This window comes from Sorex araneus, chromosome X (assembly GCF_027595985.1).
Source record: "Sorex araneus isolate mSorAra2 chromosome X, mSorAra2.pri, whole genome shotgun sequence".
Lineage (NCBI taxonomy): Eukaryota > Metazoa > Chordata > Mammalia > Eulipotyphla > Soricidae > Sorex > Sorex araneus.
This window is the reverse complement of record NC_073313.1, coordinates 235,883,794-235,907,165: the sequence shown is the minus strand read 5'-3', so window position 1 is coordinate 235,907,165 and position 23,372 is coordinate 235,883,794. Positions and strand designations below refer to the sequence as shown.

The window sequence follows — 23,372 nt, the reverse complement described above, 5'->3', positions numbered from 1 at the left end:
TGTGGCCAAAAATCATAACTAAACAAAAAAGCAAACAAACAAAAAATACAATTTTATCATCTGATTTTACGTATCCTTAGTTTAAATCTCCATTGCCTACTCTCACCTACTACTATCAGTATAAAGTCATTCAATACTTGAATGAAGAAGTAAGATGCTCTCTACAGAGAAAAATTATAGAAAATAACAGGTGGGAGGGAATATATTTAACAACATGCCATTTCAGAAACAATTATTCCTGGAACTAAGCATTCATTTCACTTAAAACTTGGGATAGTAAATGAAAACACTTTTGTCAAAAAAAATGGCTGCGTATAATTACAATTCACAATTAAGATTTTAAATGTTAGCTACTTGACCATAAACACAGCATAAACCATAATATCTAAGATAATACTTGAAACCAAAACTGCAAGTGAAGACTTTGCACACAGCTGACCGGTGTTTGATTCCCTGCACCCTAGGAGCCAACCAGGTGTGATCCCGGAGTGCAGGGCCAGGAGTTATCCCTAAGTACCATGGGGTGTGGCCCAACAACAACAACAAAAATCTTATAAGTAAAATTTAGCAGTGTCAAAAAAATAAGCTCACTTGAAACATTTATCATTTTCATTCTTTCCTCTCTATCTGTACTTGGCATGCTTCCTTTTAAAGATCTTTTTAAAAATTAATAGAGGAAAAGAAGTCTATAAAAATAGTGTAACAAAAAGTGGGCTATGATTACAATACTATCAATAAAAGTATTAAATATAAAACTTGCCAGTACTGAAGTGTAAATTTTGAAAGATACTCAAAATATTTTGAAATGTTTCAATGTTTCATTTCATACTAATGAGGTTGACCATTTTCCTAAAAGTCTGTCAGCTATTTCCTCTAACAAAAACTTATTGTTTTTTCCATTTATCTACCATGTTTACAGTTTTTTGTTTTTGAGGCGGCACAGCTGGTGGTGCTTGGGACTATTCCCAGCTCTCTGCTCTGGGATCAATCCTGAGCTCCAGGAAGCATGCAGTGGCTGAGATGAAACTCAAGTGTGCTGCATATAAAGCATGCACTCAATCCTTGAATTACATCTCTGGCATCCTACTGTGTGTTTTTAACAATTTATATAAACTGTATGTAACATGGACATTCCTCATTTCTGTTGCATATTTTGCAGATTTTCAACCATTTTGTTTCCTTTCTTTATATTTTGGTTTTGGTTAATGCTCTTTATTTCTTAATCACACATTCATCACATTAAATATATAACAATAAAATTAGAAATCTTATTTTTACCACAGATCAAAATTAGTTGAGTAATACAGTATTAAAATTTTTAGCTAACCAGGGAAGACAAATCCCATTTTCACTTAGAAGGGGCACTTCAAAACACATCAAATATCAACTGTTATGTTTTAAATAATCCCAAACCATTCAAAACGATAAGCTGTACATAAGTCATGAAACAAATACTTGTTTTAGAAGATATAAAAATAGAAAATACAAAGTAGACTAGCCAGAAAATACAAAGTAGACAGAGTAGACTCAAATTTAATAATAATTAAAGGGAAATCAACTTATACTCATAAATATTAATCCAGAAGTGAAATTACAGAAATTACTGGAAGTACAAAGAAGAGTTAGGATTATTTTGGGCAGGGGAAAGAGAAATGGCAGGGCAGTTTGGGGCCACTCCTGGCTATGCTTAGGACTTTCTTCTGGCTCTGTGCTCATGGGTCATTCCTGGCAGTACTCAAGGGATCATATGCTCTTCTATGTAAATGAGGGTCTTCTGTGCAAGGCTAGTAAATTCCCCCCTGTATTATCTCTCTGACATTATATTTTTATCTTTTATGAATATTTAGAAAATGTGATTCCCTAAATAATGAAAAATAAATGTTCTCTCAAGAATATTTATCTGAGAGATACAACTAAAACATAATATAAATAGAAAACTAAGGCCAGAGAGATAGTACAAAGATTAAGATGTGGCTACAACCAGGATGCTAGTTTAAATCCTGGCAATATATATGGCTCTTAAGTACCTATAGGTATAAATTCTGAGTATAGAGCCAGGAGTTGCTTCTGAGCACTGCAGGGTATGGCTTCAAAACAAAAATGAATTTAAAATGAAATATAAAGTCTTTTGGAGAGTGTGGGGCAGTGAAATAACAACAAATTAAGGCACATGCTGTCACATGGCTAATCAGGGTTCAATCCCAGGCACACCAAGCACTGCCAACAGTGATCCCTGAGTACAGAACCAGGAGTAATCCCTGAACTGCAGGATATGATCCCCCAACTCCCAAAACAAATTCATGAAAGAAAAATTAAAAATATGATGTTTCTCATTAATATTACCTCTAAGTATAAATGTATACCATTCATAAAAAAAAAATCTAATCTAGGGGCTAGAGAGATAGTACAGTGGGTAAGGCACTTGCCTTGCAATGCAACTGACCTGGGTTTGATCCCTGGCATCCCATATGGATCCCCAGCACTGCCAGGAGTAATTCCTGAGCACAGAACCAGGAGCAACCCCCGAGTATTGCCAGGTGTGGCCCCCAAACAAAACCATAAAAACTGTAACAATCCAAATTTACATAATTAAGTATAAGTAGTAGGTGTTTATATTATTCAATACAATTTGGCTTATAAAAGAATTCAATACAGATTTTCTAAACAGTCTTTTTTTCTCAACAAAGCTAAATATATAAGTTCATTATCTCTTTGAGACAGTAATCCAGGCTTCTTCCCTGGTTGATGTTACCAGTTCATACTTAGTTTCAATAACTTGTCCTTCCACAGAAAGTAGACGTAGTCTCCTCAGCAATACACATAGAAGTACTGTGGTCACCATGTATGCAAGCCTAGTCAGGAAGAAAGTTAGCTTGTAATTAAAGATTAAAAATTATACTGTAGTGATATAAATTGCTAGTTCTCAATCATAGTGTTCACCAAAATTATAAGTACAGACAAAGTAAAGGGAGGACACTGAGATACTGGTGGAAGATGGCATTGGAATGCTGTATGTATGAAACCCTATGATTATCAGTACTGTAAGTCATAGTTACTCAAATAAAATTTAAAATCTGGGCCGGAGTGATAGCACAGCGGGTAGGGCGTTTGCCTTGCATGTAGCCGACCCGGGTTCCATCCCGGGCATTCCATATGGTCCCCCAAGCACTGCCAGGAGTAATTCCTGAGTGCAAGGCCAGGAGTAACCCCTGAGCATCGCTGGGTGTGACCCAAAAAGCAATAAATAAATAAATAAATAAATAAAATAAAATTTAAAATCTAAAATAAAATTTAAGTACAAAGTCTGACATCATTCCTTTCCTTTTATCATCTCACCTTAACTCTGGGCATTCCCGGGTGCCTGAGAATCCAAGCAAGGAGAAAGTTTTCATCACTGATTCATCATCAAATCGGTCTGGATCAAACCTAAAAGAAGATTTGGGTTTTAACAACAGAGTTCCACTAGAATTTTAGATATCTACATTATAAGACACACAGAGAACAAATAAGAGAAAAAAAAAAGAAACAAAAAACAGAAAAAGGAAAAAAGAAAGAAAAGAAAAAGAAATTGAAAAAAAGAAAAAGAAGAAAAAACATTATAAGACACAGCTATGTAATAAAAATAAATGTTGGATGCATTTTAGGGCCAATCCCAGGAGTTTCAGGGCATACTACTGTGTCTGTGTTCAGACATCATTCCCATCTGTGTTCAGGGTACCTTATGCAGTGCTGGGATCAAACCCAGGACAGCTACATGAAAAACAAGTGCCTAACCCATGTACTATCTCTCTGATCCTTGTAATAACAATTTTTTACACAACAAAACTAGAATCCACTGCGATTTTTGTTAGCATCAGGGTCTCATGCACTTTGCCACTGAGTCACATCATTGGCATGCCACCATAACATTTTATTTAAATTTTACCTATTATGTCCCCCAAATTGGTCAACATATAGTCTCTTTCTCTTAGCTTTATAATTTGTTCTTTTTTTTTAGTTTTTGAGGGGGATTACACCAGACAATATTCAGTGTGACCTAATGTGATTTAATGTGCCTTAATCCTAACTCTGCGCTCAGGGATCACACCTGACAGGCCCAAGGAACCAAATGGAGTGCTGGGGATTGAAGCCGGGTACTCCAGGTACAAGTCAAATATCCTAGCCACTATACTATCTCTTGGCTCCTGTAATTTCTAAACAAGTGCAAAACACATCTTTTCTGGAACCAATAAGTGATACTATGTAATATAGGTTTAAATCATTTATTAGATAAAATAATCACTAAAAATCACATTATAAATACTAAATACAAGAATATTCAAGGTAATTATTACTTGAACCCATATGATCATTATGCAAGGCATTTTAAAGGTATCTATTCAATTTAAATTGGGGGGTACCTTGGGAAACAGCTTAAAGGGCTGGAATGTGTGTATTGCATGTGGAAGTTCTGGATTTGATCCTCAGCACTTCCTGGTTTCCAGAGCAAACACACACACACACACACACACACACACACGAGTTTTCTTAAAATTGGAGCACACAAATATTAGTAATAGAAATAAATGTTTTTATTTATTTTTATTGTTGTTTGGAGGAGGGGCAGGGAAATGTCATACCCTGTGGTATCAGGATCATCAGAGTACCACCTAGAGTACTCAGGAGGCCATATAGTGCTGGGAACTGAGCCCAGGGTCTTGCACATGCCAGCTATGTGCTCTATCAGTTAAGTCATATTCTCAGTTCAGAAATGAATGTGTTTTGTTTTATTCTAAAGAATTCCATATAAAGTCAATGGAAGAAAGGGTATATAATAAAAGCAAAACAAATAACTCAACTACCATGGAACACAAAATTTTTTTCCAAATCCAAAATTTTTTTTAAAGATCTGAGCTCTACTATAAGGGGAAATAATACACATTTGCTTTTGGTGTCCTTTGCTTTGGGTCTCTTATCAAAAAAAAAAAAAGAAGAAGCATTACCAACACCAATTAAAGACTTTTATCCCCAGTGTTTTCTTATAGGAATTTAAATATAGAGTTTAAGCTCTTGCAATTCAATTCCTATTCCACTTTAAGTTGCTTCTTTGTATGGTATAAGATAGAGTTCAATTTCATCCCTTTGCATGTGGATATACAATTATCTGAGCACCATTTATAAAAAGAATATCTTTTCCAAATTCTTACTCTTACCTCCTTTGTCATAAATTAACTGATCATATATGCATGGGTTTACTGCTAGAATCTCCACTCAACAGTCTCAATGTGTTCTCTAATCTGTTTCAATCCATGACATTGCATCATCCCATGAGTACCATTGGTATGCCCCTGGTTTCCCTGCAAGCCATAGTCAACTTCCTCTGAGAAGGAAGACTAGGAGATAGGCATTTTTGCCTGTTTTCTCAGTACTGAGTCCTGGAGGAACGGTTACTACAAGTGCTTGTGTTCCAATTAAGAACTGCTTTCTGTTGTAGTCCTGTGGGACTCATAAATGTAAGTCCCTCATGGTTTGGAGCAGTAAATGTGCAATTCAAATCCTGTAATCCTCAGGGAGAAGCTGGGTGCTAAGAATTTTCTCCCACTGAGACACTGTGCTGAGAATAGAATTTATATCAAGTGCATTTCAGCCTTACTACCCATTTAAATGTGTTTGTATATTTTCATTTAACTAACATATAGGAATCACTAAAATAAGAATTGATCTCACAGGGAATTATCTTGTGCTTAGATGTAAATTCTGTGTATCTGTGGGAATAGGAAAATTCACGAATCTTTAATTTCACACCTTAATCCTAATCCTTACTCAGGATTTTAATGCATACTTTATCCTCTTCACTTGAGAGTTTTATTTTAGTATTTTTTTCAAGTTAATAAAATATTTTAGTATAGAATAATATTTACATTATTATGATTATAATGATTGTGATAAAGTTAAATAATAAAAATTGACTTAAGTTTCTGGCTCTGAAATACTCAGTATGGTAACAGTAATAATGCATTACCTATGTTTTTACTTTATTAACTTTTGCTTTGGTTTTTGCTTTCAGACCATACCTAGTGATATTCATGTGCTAGTCCTATCTATGCACTCAAGAATCACTCCTGAGGGGTAAAGGGACTATATGTGATGCTAGGGATCGAACTCAGGTAGGCTGTTTATAAGGCAAGCATCCTACCTGCTGTGCTGTTTCTCTGGCCCATGGTTTTATTTTTATAAATAAATCATATCTGCAAAATTTTCTATATGGAAAATAAGTCAATGTAAGTAATTTCACTCAAAAAGAAAATTTACAACAACCTTAATGAAAGATCATCACATGTCTATCAAAACAACTAAAATAAAAACAAATGATACTTAAAAATGCCATTGATGAAAAAGCTGACTGTCTCAAAAATTGCTAGTGGAAATCTCTGAAAGATAGCTGGCAGCTTCTTATAAACATGTAGGCTGAGAGGTAGTGCAAGGGTAGAATGCTTGCCTTGCACATAACAGTCCTAGCTACTATGCTCAGCACCACATAACCCCCAGAACCACGAGGAGTGATTTCTAAGCACAAAGCCAGGAGTAAGCGCCACTGAGGATGGCTCAAAAACCAATATACAGATATGTGCATATACATATATATGTGTGTATGTATGTGTGCATGTATATTTATATGTATATATGCCCTAACCATCCACTGATCATATTTCAGGGCACAAGTTTCAAAGAAATTAATTTCTTAGCTATATACATATATATTTTTAAGTTTGAATGGTCTCCAAAGGATCAGTCAAGTCTCCAAAATACTAATGTGAGAGAGAAAGAGATAGAGATAGATAGATATAGAGAGAGAGAGAGACAGAGAGAGAGAGAGAGAGAGAGAGAGAGAGAGAGAGAGAGAGAGAGAGAGAGAGAGAAGGAAAGCACTTGCCATAGAGGAAGGCTGGAGCAGGAGTGGAGATTGAGGGTGGTGGCAGGAGGGAAACTGGTGAAGGGATGAGTTTTAGAATATTGTATGACTGAAACCCAATCATGAACAAATCTGTAACTTGTATCTCACGCTGATTCAATAAAAATTATTTTAAACTCAAAAGAAAGAAAGAGGGGCTGGAGTGCTAGCACAGCAGGTAGGGCATTTGCCTTGCACGCGGCTGATGCAGGTTCGATTCCCAGCATCCCATATGGTCCCCTGAGCACGGCCAGGGGAAATTCCTGAGTGCAGAGCCAGGAGTGACCCCTGAGCATCGCTGGGTGTGACCCAAAAAGCAAAAAAAAAAAAAAAAAAAGAAAGAAACATTGTGTTCCTGGAACCCAGTCATGAATAACTTTGTAACTTCACAGTGACTAAGTAATTGATTAATTAATTATTTTTTTAAAGAGTCAATTTTTGAACCTTCCATAGGGGATAGATATGGAAGTATAACTTTAAAAAGTTTTTCCTTAGCAATAACATCATTGCTGACATTTCCTAATTTGATTATATTTGTTTCTAAAAATTATCCCTACAATTTAGAATAAAGAATATACTCTTGGGGCTGAAGAGAGAGTACAGGAGGTTGGGAGCTTACCTTGCACACAGCTAACCTGGGTTTGATCCCCAGGACCCTATATGATTCTCCAAGCCCTGCCAGGAGCGATCCCTAAGCTTAGAGACAGGAATAACAGGAATAAAATCTAAGAACAGGGGCCAGAGCAATAGTACAGTAGGTAGGGCATTTGCCATGCACGCAGGTGACACAAGTTCAATCCCTAGCATCTCATATGGTCCCCCAAGCACCACCAGGAGTAATTCCTGAGTGCAGAGTCAGGAGTAACTCCTGAGTATCGCTGGGTGTGACCCAAAAAGAAAAGAAAAAAGAAAAAAAAAACCCAAACCTAAGCACATTTGGAATTGGCCCAAAGCCAAAAAAATAATAATAAAGAATATATTATTTCCAGTACACTGAATCTCTACTCAAAATTCTTGAGTATTCTGAAAAGAGAAACATAAAAAATCCAGCAATGCTCCTGTATTTTTCTTATTACACTTAGAAGTTATCCAGAAATTGGTGCTTTTTCATATAAGTATTTGAAAACAAATTTTTTATTATTAAAGGGACTAAGATTTAGTAAGGGGTTAAGGTGCTTGCCTTGCATGTGGTTGACCATGATTCAATCCCCAGCACTATATTTGGGTCCCTGAGCATCTCCAGGAGTGATCCTGAAGCACAGAGCCAGGAATAGCCCCTGAGAACTGAGGGTGTGGTCCAAAAATGCAAAAACAATTTTTTTATTGTAATTTCAGTTTTCTATGATCATACATTTTTCACTGGTGTATCTTAACCTTGCTGTAAGAGCTACTCAGGATTTAAAATTTACTTAATACTTAATTACAGAAAATTTGGAACGATTTGCAATATATGTGTTTATAAATTTCCTTTACTCCCTTCTTTTTTTATACATATTTAAAACTAACATGACAGAATCACTTAATATGCCTCAAATTTATACTCTAGAAGTATGTTTCTTAATATTTTAACCAAGTCACCAACCCTGCCCTTACTGCCCATGGTGTCTTAACCCCAACTAATTAACATAACATATAATTGCCTTCCAGAGCAGCAAATCTTAATCTACTAATTTAAGGCATATTCTACAAATTATAAGGTGGGAAATGCTACTTTATTCTTCATTTTTTCCTCCTTTGTCACTCACACATAAACACATTCAATACCTTGATTTTTCTAAACCTAACTACAAAGCAAAATAATTGAGACCAAGAAAGCAAAGAAACTAATTAACTAAACTATTGACAACAAAATAATCTTAAAATTTCACTGAAATTAAAGGATAGTGATAGAGATAATTCAACATATCAAACATATCTTGGGGCCAGAGCAATGGCACAGAGAGTAGGGTGTTTGCATTGTACACAGCTGGGCTCGATCCCAGGTATCCCATAAAATCTTCCGTATACCACCAGGAGTGATTCCTGAGTGCAGAGCTGGGAGTAAAACTTGGGAACAACCATGTGTGCCCTCACCTCAGAAAATAAACTATCTTAGAATAGAAGTGATAGTAAGAAAAACAAATAGCACAATCATTCTAGGAATGGTAATAAATAGAAGACAGAAAGGGAAGTTGATGTCTTCTGTTATGTCACTGTTATATACCAGTCTTTTCCCTCAAAACTTAGAAAAGAAATGAAAAACATTCAAACATAAAAATCAACAATCACAAAAACAATGACAGATATCTCATACTTGTATGGTGAAGGCCAAGTACTGGGATCCTGAAGCACCACACCAAGGGCATAAAGGACAAGTGTCTGTAGGAGAAAAATTACTCTTGTTAGGCAAAGTCTAAAAGAGAAAACCTGACTTCCAAGAAGACATATCATCTTAAATATTTTATATTACAATGAATACAAAATAAAAATACTAAATAACAGAAGAAATCATGGGCCATTATTAATGTACAGAGAAAGCCTCCTTAGGCATATCTCAAAATCTGGAATACCTAAACTTAAATGAAAGTTTAAACCTGAAATTTTTTAGTAGGGGCTGAGGGGTTCAGGGCTTAAGAAAACTTCAGAAAGATTTTCCTTAGTAATATCATTGTTGTTAATATTTCCTAAATTTGATTATAAAAATTAGTTTTATATATTAAAAATATATTCTTGGGGCCAGAGAGAGGGAGTGTAACAGGTTGGGAGCTTGCCATGGCTGATGAGGGTGTGAACTCCAGCATCCCATAAATTCCCTTGGGCCCATGTAAGAGTATCCCTTAAGAGCAGAGCCAGACGTAAGACCTGAGCACTGCTGAGTGTGGCCCACTACAAATCAAACAAATATGTACTGTCAATCTAAATTTCTTTTTTTAATAGTTTTATAATTTTATTTTCATAAAGTTATTCATAATTACTGATGCCCGCTCGAGCAAATCGATGAGCAACAGGATGACAGTGACAGTGACAGTGAAATATCCTAATACCAATCCCACCACCATTACACCTTCCCACCACCATTATCTCTTAAGTCTCCCACTAACACTCAAGCCTACCCTATAGGCAGATGCTAGGTAATTTATTTTGCATTGCATTTATAAATAGTATAAAATGTCTGTAAGGGTCTATCTCACAGTGATTCAACAAAAAAGCGGGAAAAAAAAAGAGTAGTATGAGATATCTTGCAGCCACTTTCACACGCTCCTGGGATTCTAAATATTTAAGTAACAATCTAAATTTCTGAATAAAAATGACTTAAATATATTAAAGAAGAATACCATGCATCCATTAAAAATAATGTGGTAAGGGCTGAAGCGATAGACAGCGGGTAGGGCCTTGCAAGCGGCCGATCCGGGTTCGATTTTTCCGTCCCTCTCAGAGAGGGGACGAGAGTATTGAGAGCAAGCTACCAAGAGCCTGGCAAGGTACCCGTGGCGTATTCCATTTGCCAAAAACAGTAACAACAAGTCTCACAATGGAGATGTTACTGGTGCCCGCTCGAGCAAATCGATGAGCAATGTGATGACAGTGATACAGTGAAATGTATACAAATATATAATAATCAGATATGCATATACAGAGTAATATGCATATACAGAAAAAGATCTACAAAACAGATGTTAGATATTAGCAGTATCTATAATGAAGGTATATAATTTAAACTTTAAAACAAGTGGGCCTGGGGCTGAAGTAACAGCACAGCGGGAAGGGCATTTCCCTTACACGTGGCCGAACTGGGTTCGATTCCCAGCATTCCATATGTTCCCCTTAGCACCGCCAGGAGTAGTTCCTGAGTGCATGAGCCAGGAGTAACTCCTGTGCATTGCCGGATGTGACCCAAAAAGCAAAAAAAAAAAAAAAAAAAATTAAAAAAGCAGGTCTTATTTTGACATTTAAAATTATTGAATTATTGTGCCTTTGAGGCAATTTACTGGATTCGTCAAACAAAACAAAATAAAGCAAACCCTAAAATATACATTAAAAGGAAAGAAAACAAATAAGCTGAATTACAATACACCAATGTTTCCTACCTCTTTAGGAATAATAAATTTGTCAATCTTTCCTTCAGTATCCTGAAGTCTGGCAGAGACTGGGGTCAGTTTTGCAGTCCGAACAGTTTCAAGAAGCACTTGCCGACAATACCTATTTAAAAACAGTTCTTGAAGATCTTTGTGAGAGGCAGCTTGAAATGCACATATATTAGCAAATGACACATGACAATTTTATAACCTTCCTAATTTAAAATAGTCACAACATAAATTTTGAAAATTTATTTATTAACTTTTTTGGTTTGGAGGCCATACACAGTTTACCCAAGGCTTACTCCTGGCTCTGCACTCAGGGATCACTCCTGGTGGCCTAGAACACATAAGGTGTTGGGGATTGAACACAGGTTGACCTTGTGCATGGCAGCACTTCACCAGCTGTCCTATCCCTCAAATTTTTTTGAGGAAAGGTGGTATGGATATCAAACCTCAGGGCTCATATATACAAAGCCCTATGTTCTGCCAATAAGTTATAAACAGCAACTATCTTAATTCTTTTTATTTGGGGGTGGGGGTGGGGGGGTTTGGTCACACCCAGTGGTGCACAGGGCTTACTCCTGGCTTTGCACCTAGGGATCATTCCTGGAATTGCTTGGGAGACCATATGACAGACACAGAACCCAGGTTAAGTCCCATGCAAGAAAAGTGCCCTACTCACTATTGTATCTCTCCAGAACCTATTTTAATTCTTGTTTGAAGATTTCAAAACATATAAAGTCAAAGCAAATAAAAATTTAAGAAATAGAAATATCTTTTAAAAGTTTCAGAAAAACCTCAAAATGTTATTCTTATAATATTTTGAGTAGAGAAGTTCCTATATTTTTGAAAATTTAGTAAGAATTTCAATATATAGTTGTTTTATACCTCCAAATTATTAAAATAATTGGCATAGTGACAGAAACATAAAGAAAATATAAATAAGTTCTGAAATTCTTTTAGTATTTTATATCACTAGATAAATAAAACTAAAGAGAATTCTAAAAAATGTTATAGTAAATATTTCCGTACTATAGTAAATATAAATAAAAGCTCTCTAAAAATCTATAACCTAAATAAAATATTCCAATAGAAAAATAATTTAAAAAAATTTACAAAAAGTAAATGGATTAGAAACACTGAAATTGATACTCTAACTCTCTAACAGAGATTACCAAGTAAAATAAAATTTTTATTTGTCAGTATAGCAAAAATTAAAAAGAAAATAACAATAAACAACATTAACAAAAACAGGAAAAAACTCAATTAGTTGGTAGAAATATATGTGAAAACAACCTTTCTTTTTTTTAAAATTAATTTATTTTTTAATTAATGAGTCACAGTGAGGGTACAGTTACAGATTCACACATTTTCGTGCTTGTTTTTCCCTCATGCAATGTTTAAGAGCCCATCCCTCCACCAGTGCCCATTCTCCACCACCCATGAACCCAGTATCCCTCCCACCCGCCCAGTCTCATCCCCCCACCCCACCCTGCCTCTGTAGCGGGGCATTCCAATTTGATATCTCTCTTTCCTTTTGTGTGTTGTGGTTCCAAATAAGGGTATTGAGTGGTCATCCTGTTCAGCCTCTAGTATACTTTCAGCACGCATCTCCCTTCCCACGCAGGATCTCCAATCACGTATTACTTGGTGTTCCCCTCTCTATCTGGGATGACTTTCCCCCAGCGTGTGAGGCCAGCTTCCAAGCTATAGAGCCAACCTCCTGGTATTATATACTACTATTCTTGGGTATTAGTCTCCTACTCTGTTGTTCTATATTCCACAAATGAGTGCAATCTTTCTATGTCTGTCCCTTTCTTTCTGGCTCATTTCACTTAGCATGATACTTTTCATGTTGATTCACTTATATGCAAAGTTCATGACTTCATCCTTTCTAACTGCTGCACAGTATTCAATTGTATAGATGTACCAGAGTTTCTTTAACCAGTCATCTGTTCTCGGGCACTCGGGTTTTTTCCAGATTCTGGCTATTGTAAACAGTGCCGCGATGAACATATAAGTGCAGATGTCATTTCGACTATATTTTTTTGTTTCTTCAGGATATATTCCCAGCAGTGGTATTGCTGGATCAAATGGAAGCTCAATTTCTAATTTTTTGAGAATCGTCCATACTGTTTTCCAAAGGGGCTGGACCAGTCGGCATTCCCACCAGCAGTGGAGAAGGGTCCCCTTCTCTCCACATCCTCTCCAGCAGTGATTGCTTTTGTTCTTTTGGATGTGTGCCATTCTCTGTGGTGAGGTGGTATCTCATGGTTGTTTTGATTTGCATCTCCCTGATGATTAGTGATGCAGAGCATTTTTTCATGTGCCTTTTGGCCATTCATATCTCTTCCTTGGAAAAGTTTCTGTTCATTTCTTCGGCCCATTTTTTGATGGGGTTGGATGGTTTCTTCTTGTAGAGTTCAACCAGTGCTTTATATACCCTTGATATCAACCCTTTATCAGATGGGTATTGGGTGAATATCCTTTCCCATTCTGTAGGTTGCCTTTGAATTCTGGTCACTGTGTCTTTTGCTGTGCAGAAGCTTTTTAGTTTAATATAGTCCCATTTGTTTATCTCTGTTTCTACTTGATTGCTTAGTTCTGTGTCATCTTTAAAGATACCTTTAGCTTCAATATCATGAAGGGTTTTGCCGACCTTGTCTTCGAGGTACTTAATGGATTGTGGTCTGATGTTGAGGTCTTTAATCCATTTTGATCTGATTTTTGTGCATGGTGTCAGGTCAAGGTCTAAGTCCATTCTTTTGCATGTAGTTGTCCAGTTATGCCAGCACCATTTGTTGAAGAGACTTTCCTTGCCCCACTTCACATTTCTTGCCCCCTTATCAAAGATTAAATGATCATACATTTGGGGTTGTGTGTAGGGATATTCCGCTCTGTTCCATTGGTCTGCGGCTCTGCCTTAGTTCCAGTACCATGCTGAAAAACAACCTTTCTTAAGGATAATTAGGCAGTCTAATAAAATTATTAAGACCTAGGAGATGAATCAAAGGCTGTAGTGCATTCTTTGTATGTGGGAGCCCCGAGCTTAATTCTTGGCACCACAATACAAGGTGTGTGTGTGTGTGTGTGTGTGTGTGTGTGTGTGTGTGTGTTTGATCCACTGCATCGTATATGGTCCCCCCAAGCACTGTCATGAGTGATCCCTGAACACAGAACCAAGAGTAAGACTTGAGCATTGCTGGGTATGGCCTCCAAAAACAAAATAAAAGAATTAAAACTAAAATGTGTTAAAATTTTTTTGCCAAAAGCCAGTTCTGTTAAATACTTTATATACAGAATCTCATTAAGTATCTTATAAGAACCTCATAGATGCTGGTATTACTCTGATTTTACAGAATTAAAATCTGAGTCAACTGTCCAAGATCATACTGCAGGTCATTGATAGTAACACAATTCAAATCCAAGTCTGTTTTACTTAAACACTCCTAATTTTTATCACTTCTTACTGCTTATGTGCCTAAATAATATTCTATTTTTATTCTTTATTACTAGAAGGAATTGGAAATATTAGTAAAATTATAAATATAGGAATGTTTATTGTATATTAAATCTGTATCACTGTCATCCCATTGCTCATTGATTTGCTCAAGCAGGCATGAGTAACGTCTCCTTTGTGAGACTTGCTGTTACTGTTTTTGGCATATAGAATACACCATGGGGAACTTGCCAGGCCCTGCCGTATGGACAAGATACTCTCAGTAGCTTGCTGGGCTCTCCGAGAGGGACAGAGGAATCGAATCCAGGTTGGCTGCGTGCAAGGCAAATGCCCGACCGGCTGTACTATCTAGAACAATTTTAAAAAGGGGAAATATACTACCTTTTCTTTTATAAAAAAACATTTGTAGGTTACTACATTAAAAGCACTGCATAAGATAACAAATTACTAAAGTAAATAAGATAGATCATTAATGGAATCAATGCTTTATTGACAGGGAAAGGGAGAAAAAGGGAACTTAAACCTATACTGATTTCCCTTCTACATGAAGAATTCCTTTTCTTTTTTCTTCTCCTTCCAATAAACTCTTTTACTTTCTAAAATAAATAACTAAATATATAAATAAATAAACAAATAAACAAACTAGGGACTGGAGAGATAGTACAGTAGGCAGGGCTCCTGCCTTACATGAAGCCAACCCAGGTTCAATCCTGGCATCCCATACGATTCCCTTAAATGTATCAGAAGTAATCTCTGAGTACAGAGCCAGCAGAGCCAGGAGTAAGCCCTACACACTGCCGGGTGTCAACTAAAAACTAGGAAAACAAAAGAAAACAAAAGAATAAATAATTAAACAAGTTCAGGAACTGCTGCGAAAGGAATTTCAGAGGCCAGGGATATAACTCAGTAGTACACACACACACACACACACACACACACACACACACACACACACACACCAGAAGAATCTGCAAGAGATAAGAAACAATGGTGTACTTTTGAAGAAACAAAAGCATTTCAGTATTGCTAAATCCAAGGGTAGGAAGAGGCACACATAGTTAAGCAATAAAGTGGGAAAGGAATGAAAGGCCAAGCTACTAGAATGCCTCTAAATTATATTGCTGAGTTTATATTTTATTTTAAAAGCATCAGAAATTAAGAATTTTGAACTGGTGTGTCCCTTAATCAAATGTGACTCCCAGGATACAAAGATTACTAGATCATTGATTCTAAGTTCTTGCTACACATCAGAATATTCTGAAGGCTTTTGAAAATGTCTGATACAAAGATTGTCCTAGGCATTCTAAAGCCCACAAAGTGAACGTAGTGTACAATTACAGTTTCAGTCACAGACTCCAGGAGCAATTTAGAGAATGAGTGGATGGAGAGCAAGAATCAAAGCTATTCAAGTATCTTAGGCAAGTTGATATTTTTTATATTGATCACATCATATGGAGATAACTAAAAGGATCTGTTTGGAAAGTATTATCCATAGAAGTTGATCACTGGTTTCATGTGGTGAAGTCACTACATATATTGTTGTCCACAAAATATTTTACTGAAAAATAAAATTTTATGAAGGCTGAAAAGATAGTATAGTAGGCAGGTCATTTACCTTGCAAGCAGCCAACCGGGGTTCAATTCCTGGTACCCCATATGGTCCCCAGAGTCACACCAGGAGTAATCCTTAGCACAAAGCCAAGATCACCATCCTGTGGTTTTGAATATGGCCTCAAAACCACACACACACACACACACACACACACACATGCGCACACGCGTAATTTTCGGAAAGATATACTTTGTGTTCTTTTTAAATTATATTTTTATAAAGTACTTCACAATATTTGATTATATTCAATATTCAAACATCAATCCCACTACCATTACACCTTCCCAACGCCATATTTCGGATGTTTCCATCCCAAACCCCCAACCCCTGCCCCCAAAGCAGAACCAAAATAATTTCTTTTGTATTGTTTCTTATGAATAATGCACTAAACATGATTCAAGAAAGGTTTCTTAGAGGAAAGTGTGTGAAGACTGTTGTATTACACCCAGGAGCCGTTAAGCCCTTCTATATGAGATTAGTAACATGTTGAGCCTTGTGGGCTTATATATAGAGAAAGATCTGTAAAAATATATTTCCCCCTAAGATTGGTTGCCTTCTACTTTAAACCCAATCAAACATGGTATGCTACTGAAATATTAGTAATTCCAATAGCACACCACATGTAAAGCATGAGATGTCCAGGAATAGGTACACTCATGGGTGAGGCTTGACATGAGCTGTGTAGAGTGGCCCTGAGCATGGTGGCCATTGAGATCTGGAGGTTTTCAGCTGCTGGCGCTGGCTCCTTTGGGGCGGGGAGGGGACTCAACCACCCCCTCCAGGTTGCTCTGAGTGAAACAGCCTGGTGGCGCGGGGTCTGGAGGCATGGCTATGGCATATTATTCTGTGCTCTTTTCCAAGAGATTTATAATGAGTTTCTAAATTATGGCTGTTGATGAGATTATATGGCACTAGCCAGAGGTGGTTTGTGTGGGTGACTGCCAAATTGCCAGAAACAGGGGAAAACGGGGGATAGTCACCCATTTCCAGTTCGGTTGAACCTGGAGTTTTCATTCACAAGTCCCGCATACCTGAGTTTTCTGCAGATTCACTCATGGGTGAGGCTCCGCCCAAGCATGTGGAGAGCAGCCATGAGCATGGTGGTGGTTGAATTCTGGAGGTTTTTGATATTCTTTGTCTTCTAAGTATTTTTAAATTGGATGAAGGGAAAGGGTCTGCGGGAGGTCTAAGCAAGATCTGACTGAGACCTTACTCTTGGCACTGTGTTCAGGGATCATTCCTGGTGGTGCTCAGAAATCAAACTGAGGTTGGCCATATGTAAAGCAATCACCTTAACCTTTGCAATCACCTTAACTCCAGTCCAAAATACAGCTATGCATTTTATAAGTTTGGAAAATAGTTAACAGTTAACTAACAGCATCTAAGAGTAGATTTATTAAAGGTCTTTACCATTTATTTCATATAACTTTATGTTACATATATTTCAGAACAAAAGTACATATTACACCTCAAATTTTTAATTACTAATTTACTTATTTGTTTGGGGGCCACACTCAACAGTGCTCAGAGCTCACTCCTGACTCTGCATTCAGAGATCACTTTTTTTTTTCTGGGCTTTTTTTCGGTCACCCCTGGCTGTGCACTCAGGAATTACCCCTGTCGGTGCTCAGGGGACCATATGGGATGCTGGGAATCGAACCCAGATAGGCCATGTGCAAGGCAAACGCCCTACCCACTGTGCTATCACTCCAGCCCCCAGATATCACTCTTGACGGTGCTTGGGGGACCATATGCAGGACCAGAAATCAAATCTGGCCACATGTAATGCAAGAGTCTTATCTGCTGTACAATCTCTCTAGCCCCCTACATTTAAAATTGTTATACTTAGTGTAAAATCTACATTTTAAACATTATAAAAAAATCTCCAGTATGTGTCTCCCTGTGAAAACCAAAGCTTAGAATTTTTATACTAACTGCTTTGCCATCTTGTTTTCCATAGCTGAGACATGTTCCAATATAGGATTGCTTATACCCAATCTCAGATTTTTGTTGCCCTAAGCAATCACAGCAGTTGTTATTACTGTAACTATTTTAATAGGCCTCATGTTTTAACAGGGGTGCTCAAAAGTCCCAGCAGTGCTGGCCTGATGGTTCTCAGGACAGTGGTAACCACCTGAGCAACTGCTCAGGTGCAGTGCTGGGGGTAAGTATGTAGTGCTAGGGATTGAATTTGAGGGTTCAAAGTGGAGCACTCCAGCCCAAGCTCAGCAATTTTTTTTAATCTTTTAAGTTGACATTTATAATTAAAGATGTGTGTAAAAACACAAAAAAAGGAAAGAGGGAGAGGCGGCACCGCACCAGGCACAGGGCACAGGGCAGCGGCACTGTCTCTCCTGCCGCCCGCGTTCGGTAGTCTCCAGCCGCTTCCCCCACCCTGGGGAGGTTGATGGCGATGATGAGGCAGGCGAAGGAAGGAACGAGGGCCAGGCTGGTTGGTCTCAGTTGCAGTTTATTCCATTCCCATCTCCATTCTCCTCTGAGTCTCCTCCTGCTTCTTTCTCCCCCATGTTATTCATTCCCCTTCTCCTCTGGATCTGGATCTCAATCTAGCTTCTCCAGATCTGGCACTGGGGCTGGCCGGGCCCCAGCCCACTCTTACAGCCTAGTTAAATCCCCAAGCAAGAGGGGTTGGGGCTTACACATAGGTGTGGTCACAATCAACAGGGGTAAAGTTCTTTCCCTCAGGGGATGCTTCTTCTAGGACAGATTCTCTTTCAGCAGAACAACCACCGAAGAGTGGAATCCCATGGGTGTGTTTCTCCTCTCCTTGTCCAACTAACATATAAGTATTCATAATATTATTCATTTTGTATGGACATCGCAAGAGATGTATTAAGCTTATAGAATTGCTCTCCTGAGGTCATCTCGATCTCAGACTACAGTGCTCAGGCCAGATTAGTCTTTCCTATCCCTAGCAGGGTCCTAGTCTCATCGTTGCTTTTGGATCATGACATGACATGTCCATGACCAAGCTCTTAACTTGTAGTTAAGCATTAGGCACTTTGGCCAGGCCCATCTCGATGCCAGGGTAGCACATAACTCACCACTTGCCCTGGGTCCATCCCATCCCTCGTCGGGACCCTGCTTTTAGGGGTGTTAGGAAATAAGGGCAACTGAGGCTTAAGTCAAGAAGCAGATGCCCACGAGTGAATACTATTTGAAGCCAATTAAATCCCATGTTACTAAAGCATATTAGCAACTGTCTTTCTTTGTCCATACAAAAAGGACATTGTTTTAAAGTAAACTATTTAAAAGACATAAGGAGAGGAGAAAGGCAATATTGACTTACAATACAAGTTCACTGTCCTAGCAAGGTCTGACCTTACAAATTAACAGAGTTTGATTAGGGGAAGAGCTAATTAACTGGTTGGGGAAGGGAGCATAGAAATGATTATGGATAGACAAAGGAATGGGAGTGGCTTGGGAGCACTTTGATGGGCGTGACTGATATACCAAAGCTCCTAGTGGCAAGGGGAGCAGGACATACCAATATAGTCTAGAATTGTTTAGAGATTATTACCAGATATGCCTAAACTCTTTGTGGCAAGGGAGGAAGGACAAACCAATGATATCCTACAAGATGTATTTTTCCGGTATAAATTTTAGTAATTATACATAGTTATATAACCACAAGCAAAATAAAGGAATTGTTTTCTCACCCTAAAAAGTTTCTTTGAACCAGGGCAGAGCGATAGTACATGGGTAAGGCACTTGCCTTGGACATAGCCGATACAGGCTTGATCCCCAACACCACAGGTGATCCCCTGAGCACTGTTAGAAATAAGCCATGGCACAGCTGGGTGTGGACCCTTTAAAAAGCAAAAAAGTTTCCTCATAGCCTTTAGTAGTTGCTATCTTCCCTATTCCTAGCCATAGACAATCACTGACACGCTTTCTATCACATCATTTTTTTCTGTAATATTTCACCAAAAATGAAATATCATAAGCTATCTTAATGTTTGAATTCTTTTACTTAGCAGAATAAGATTAATCCATGCTACTTTGTATATTGATACTGTTTCATTTTTATTACTCAGTATTTTTCATGGTATGAATAAAATACAATTTGTTTACCTATTCATCAGTTAATAAACACATGAATTACTTCCAACTTTTTGCTTTTATACATGATAGTGCTATGAGTGCTTGCATATAGGTCTTGTGGGGACATATGTTTTCATATCCGTTGAATAAATGCCTAGGAGAATTGCTGGGTCATATGGTGTGTGAATGTTTAATTTTGTAAGATTGAGCTACACCATTTTTCAGTAGAATTGTACCAGTTTGCATTCTCATCTACAAAATATGAGTGGCCCATTTACTTGCTATTACTGATATTATTTTGACTAGGGTAAAAGTCTTCCAGAACTACCTAATGATCTTTTTTTTTTTTTTTTGCTTTTTTTGGGTCACACCCAGCAATGCACAGGGGTCACTCCTGGCTCATGCACTCAGGAATCACCCCTCGTGGTGCTCAGGGGACCATATGGGATGCTGGGATTTGAACCCCGGTCGGCCACGTGCAAGGCAAACGCCCTACCCGCTGTGCTATCGCTCCAGCCCCCTACCTAATGATCTTTTAAAATATCTGTTAAAATGTATATGTACTATTTTAAGTAGAATGGTACATTTTTACTATATAAAATGTATAATTTTACTATGTAAAATATATTATTATCCTAGATGTTAAGATAAAATTTAAGTTAAATTGTTAAGTTAGCTCCATTTTACCTTTCAATGATTTCCTCTTTTATTGTATTCTTACCTGAGCTGCTCGATTTTCTCTGGAGTAATAGGACCTTTCCCAAAAACTTGGTTTATCTCTTCACAGAGTTTATTCTGAACTTCTTCAGAGGTGGTTAAAAACCAAATTGCCCAGGTGCACACTAAGTAAAGATTAATATAATGAGTATGAAAACAGCTAATTCATAATTTGGGTACAGAATAAGGAAAAATTTTAATGCTCTTGGGAGGAGTTGTACTTTTCTTTTTATTTATCATATTATAAATACATAAATGCTACCAAACCAAAAAATAAAACCAGATCCTTCACAAATTTTGTACTTTATTGTCTACAACATGGATATTTTCATTTTACTCCCAAAAATAAATATTGGTAGATTTGTCTCTGAAAACTGGAAATTAGGGATGGGGAAACATTGACTACAAGGATATTTCATCTTACTACCAAAGATAAATATTGGTAGACTTGGCCATGAAAATTGGTGGAAAGAGAGCTAAACACACAGGGGTATAAGCTTTACATGTAAGAACCCTGGATATATCAGCAGGTCCCCCAAGTACCACCAAGAATGACTCCTGAATTCAGATTCCTGAACATCACCAAGTTTGATATAAAAGAGAAGAAAAAGAAACACACACATACACACACACACACATACACATACACACACACACACAAGACAAATAAACAAAAAAAACTGGGAAGTACCTGAAATCACTTAATGCATTTTACCTTAGGTAAAATATTATTAATATATAATTCATATCTAGAGGAATATTAAATGTTGATAAATGGCTCGAGTTTGTAAAGTTTAAAATAAAATGAATCTATTACTCTACTTAAAAGTACCACATTTGTATAAAATGCTTTATAAAATGCCTTATACAAATCAAAGTAGAAGAAAATTTCCTTTAAATTAGTTGGTTTGGGGGTTTGTTTTGCTTTGAGGGTCACACTTAAGCAGTGCTCAGGGGCTACTCCTGGCTCTATGCTTAGGAATGACCCCTACTGATATATATGGGACCCCAGGGGACCATATGTAGTGCAAAGGATTAAAAAGGATTTGAAGGCATGCAAGGCAAGTGCCTTACCTCTTCCTGTACTATCATCTCTGTGGGCCTTAAGTGAGTTTGGGGGTGGGGGGTGGGGGGTGTTTTGTTTTGTTTTTAGTGCCATGGATTAAACCCAGGGCTCACACGTGTAAGGAAAGTTCTCCACAGCTAAACTTCATCTTCAGCCCTAAATCAGTACTTTTAATTTGTACTTGTAATGACAGATACACTTGCTCGAGGACTGGGTCTGGCTGCTACTTGGGACAGCGATTCTCGAATACCACCTGAGAACTGGTTGTTGGTATAACAGCACACCTACAGATTCTGATTCAGGAGGTCTTAGGGAAGGATCCAGTTATTTTGATGAAGACTGAAATATTTATTTATTTATTTATTTATTTATTTATTTATTTATTTATTTATTTATTTGCTTTTTGGGTCACACCCGGCGATGCACAGGGGTTACTCCTGGCTCTGCACTCAGGAATCACCCCTGGCCATGCTCAGGGGACCGTATGGGATGCCGGGAACCGAACCCGGGTCGGCTGCGTGCAAGGCAAATGCCCTACCCGCTGTGCTATGGCTCCAGCCCCCGAAGACTGAAATATTTAAATTCACTAGCCTGTATATTACTTTTGCTTTAAAATGGGATATAAAATAAAATCAATGAATAAATGAAGATTACATGAAGAACATGAAACAAAAGAAAGTAGTTACATTTCCTCTAGGAATCCACGGAGATTTCAACTATTCAACAAATGGAACCATCCAGATGGATCGAGATATATATAGTGCCTCTTTTCCGAGATTATGCTTAACATATTGTGCCAGCACATGCCACCAATGGCTTTATACTTGAATGTTGTTTAATTAACACAAATTGCAGCACTGGCATCAGCGTGTTAGGATATTTTTCTATCAAGTACATTGAGAGGGGGCTCCCCAGCAGTCCTGAGAAGCTAGAGCGAGGGGCACTGCCAGTAATATGTAACCCAGCATTACTCTGACCCAGCAGTGGAAAGCTGCTCAAGTCCAGCAGTCCTGGGGCGACGAGAACCACACCTAGAGATGCTTAAAAACTCAGGGTGTGTGCATGAGAAGACAGAAATTGTACCTGGAGCATGCCAGTCATGTGCTTCAACCTTCTGAGTCAACTCCCTGGTCCCAGATCCCTGTCAAGTCCTTTATTTTTTTGAAGTGGGGACTGTCAAGGATCACACCTGCCAATGCTCAGGGGATGCTCTCATATCCCAGCTTGGTGTTCAGAGGTTACTGCCAGTTGTGCTTGGGGGACCGGGCAGTGCCAGCAATCAAACCTTGCCTCCAGCATTAAAAGCACTTACTCTAAGCACACAGAACTCTTTCTCCAGTCCCCCAACCCCTTTCACACACATCAGTCAAGTTCTTTTAAAAATGTTTATGGTGATTTTTACTTTAACTTATATTATCTATTTCCTAAAATAAGGGCTAACTTAGATTTATCTCAAAATTAAA

The 23,372-nt window shown here is 37.7% G+C and overlaps 1 protein-coding gene across 1 annotated transcript in view; it reads right to left on the bottom strand.

The window, feature by feature from the left end:
• Positions 1-1,531: 1,531 nt before the first annotated feature.
• LOC101546938 (cytochrome P450 20A1) overlaps positions 1,532-23,372 on the bottom strand; it is a 49,768-nt gene continuing 27,927 nt past the window's right edge. The window contains exons 9-13 of the mRNA XM_004601286.2: positions 20,848-20,968; positions 10,999-11,110; positions 9,225-9,289; positions 3,337-3,426; positions 1,532-2,852 (exon numbers count right to left, since the gene is read on the bottom strand). Of these exons, the coding sequence (XP_004601343.2) occupies positions 2,705-2,852; positions 3,337-3,426; positions 9,225-9,289; positions 10,999-11,110; positions 20,848-20,968 (536 nt within the window). The 3' untranslated portion in view covers positions 1,532-2,704. The remainder of the gene's footprint in view (positions 2,853-3,336; positions 3,427-9,224; positions 9,290-10,998; positions 11,111-20,847; positions 20,969-23,372) is intronic.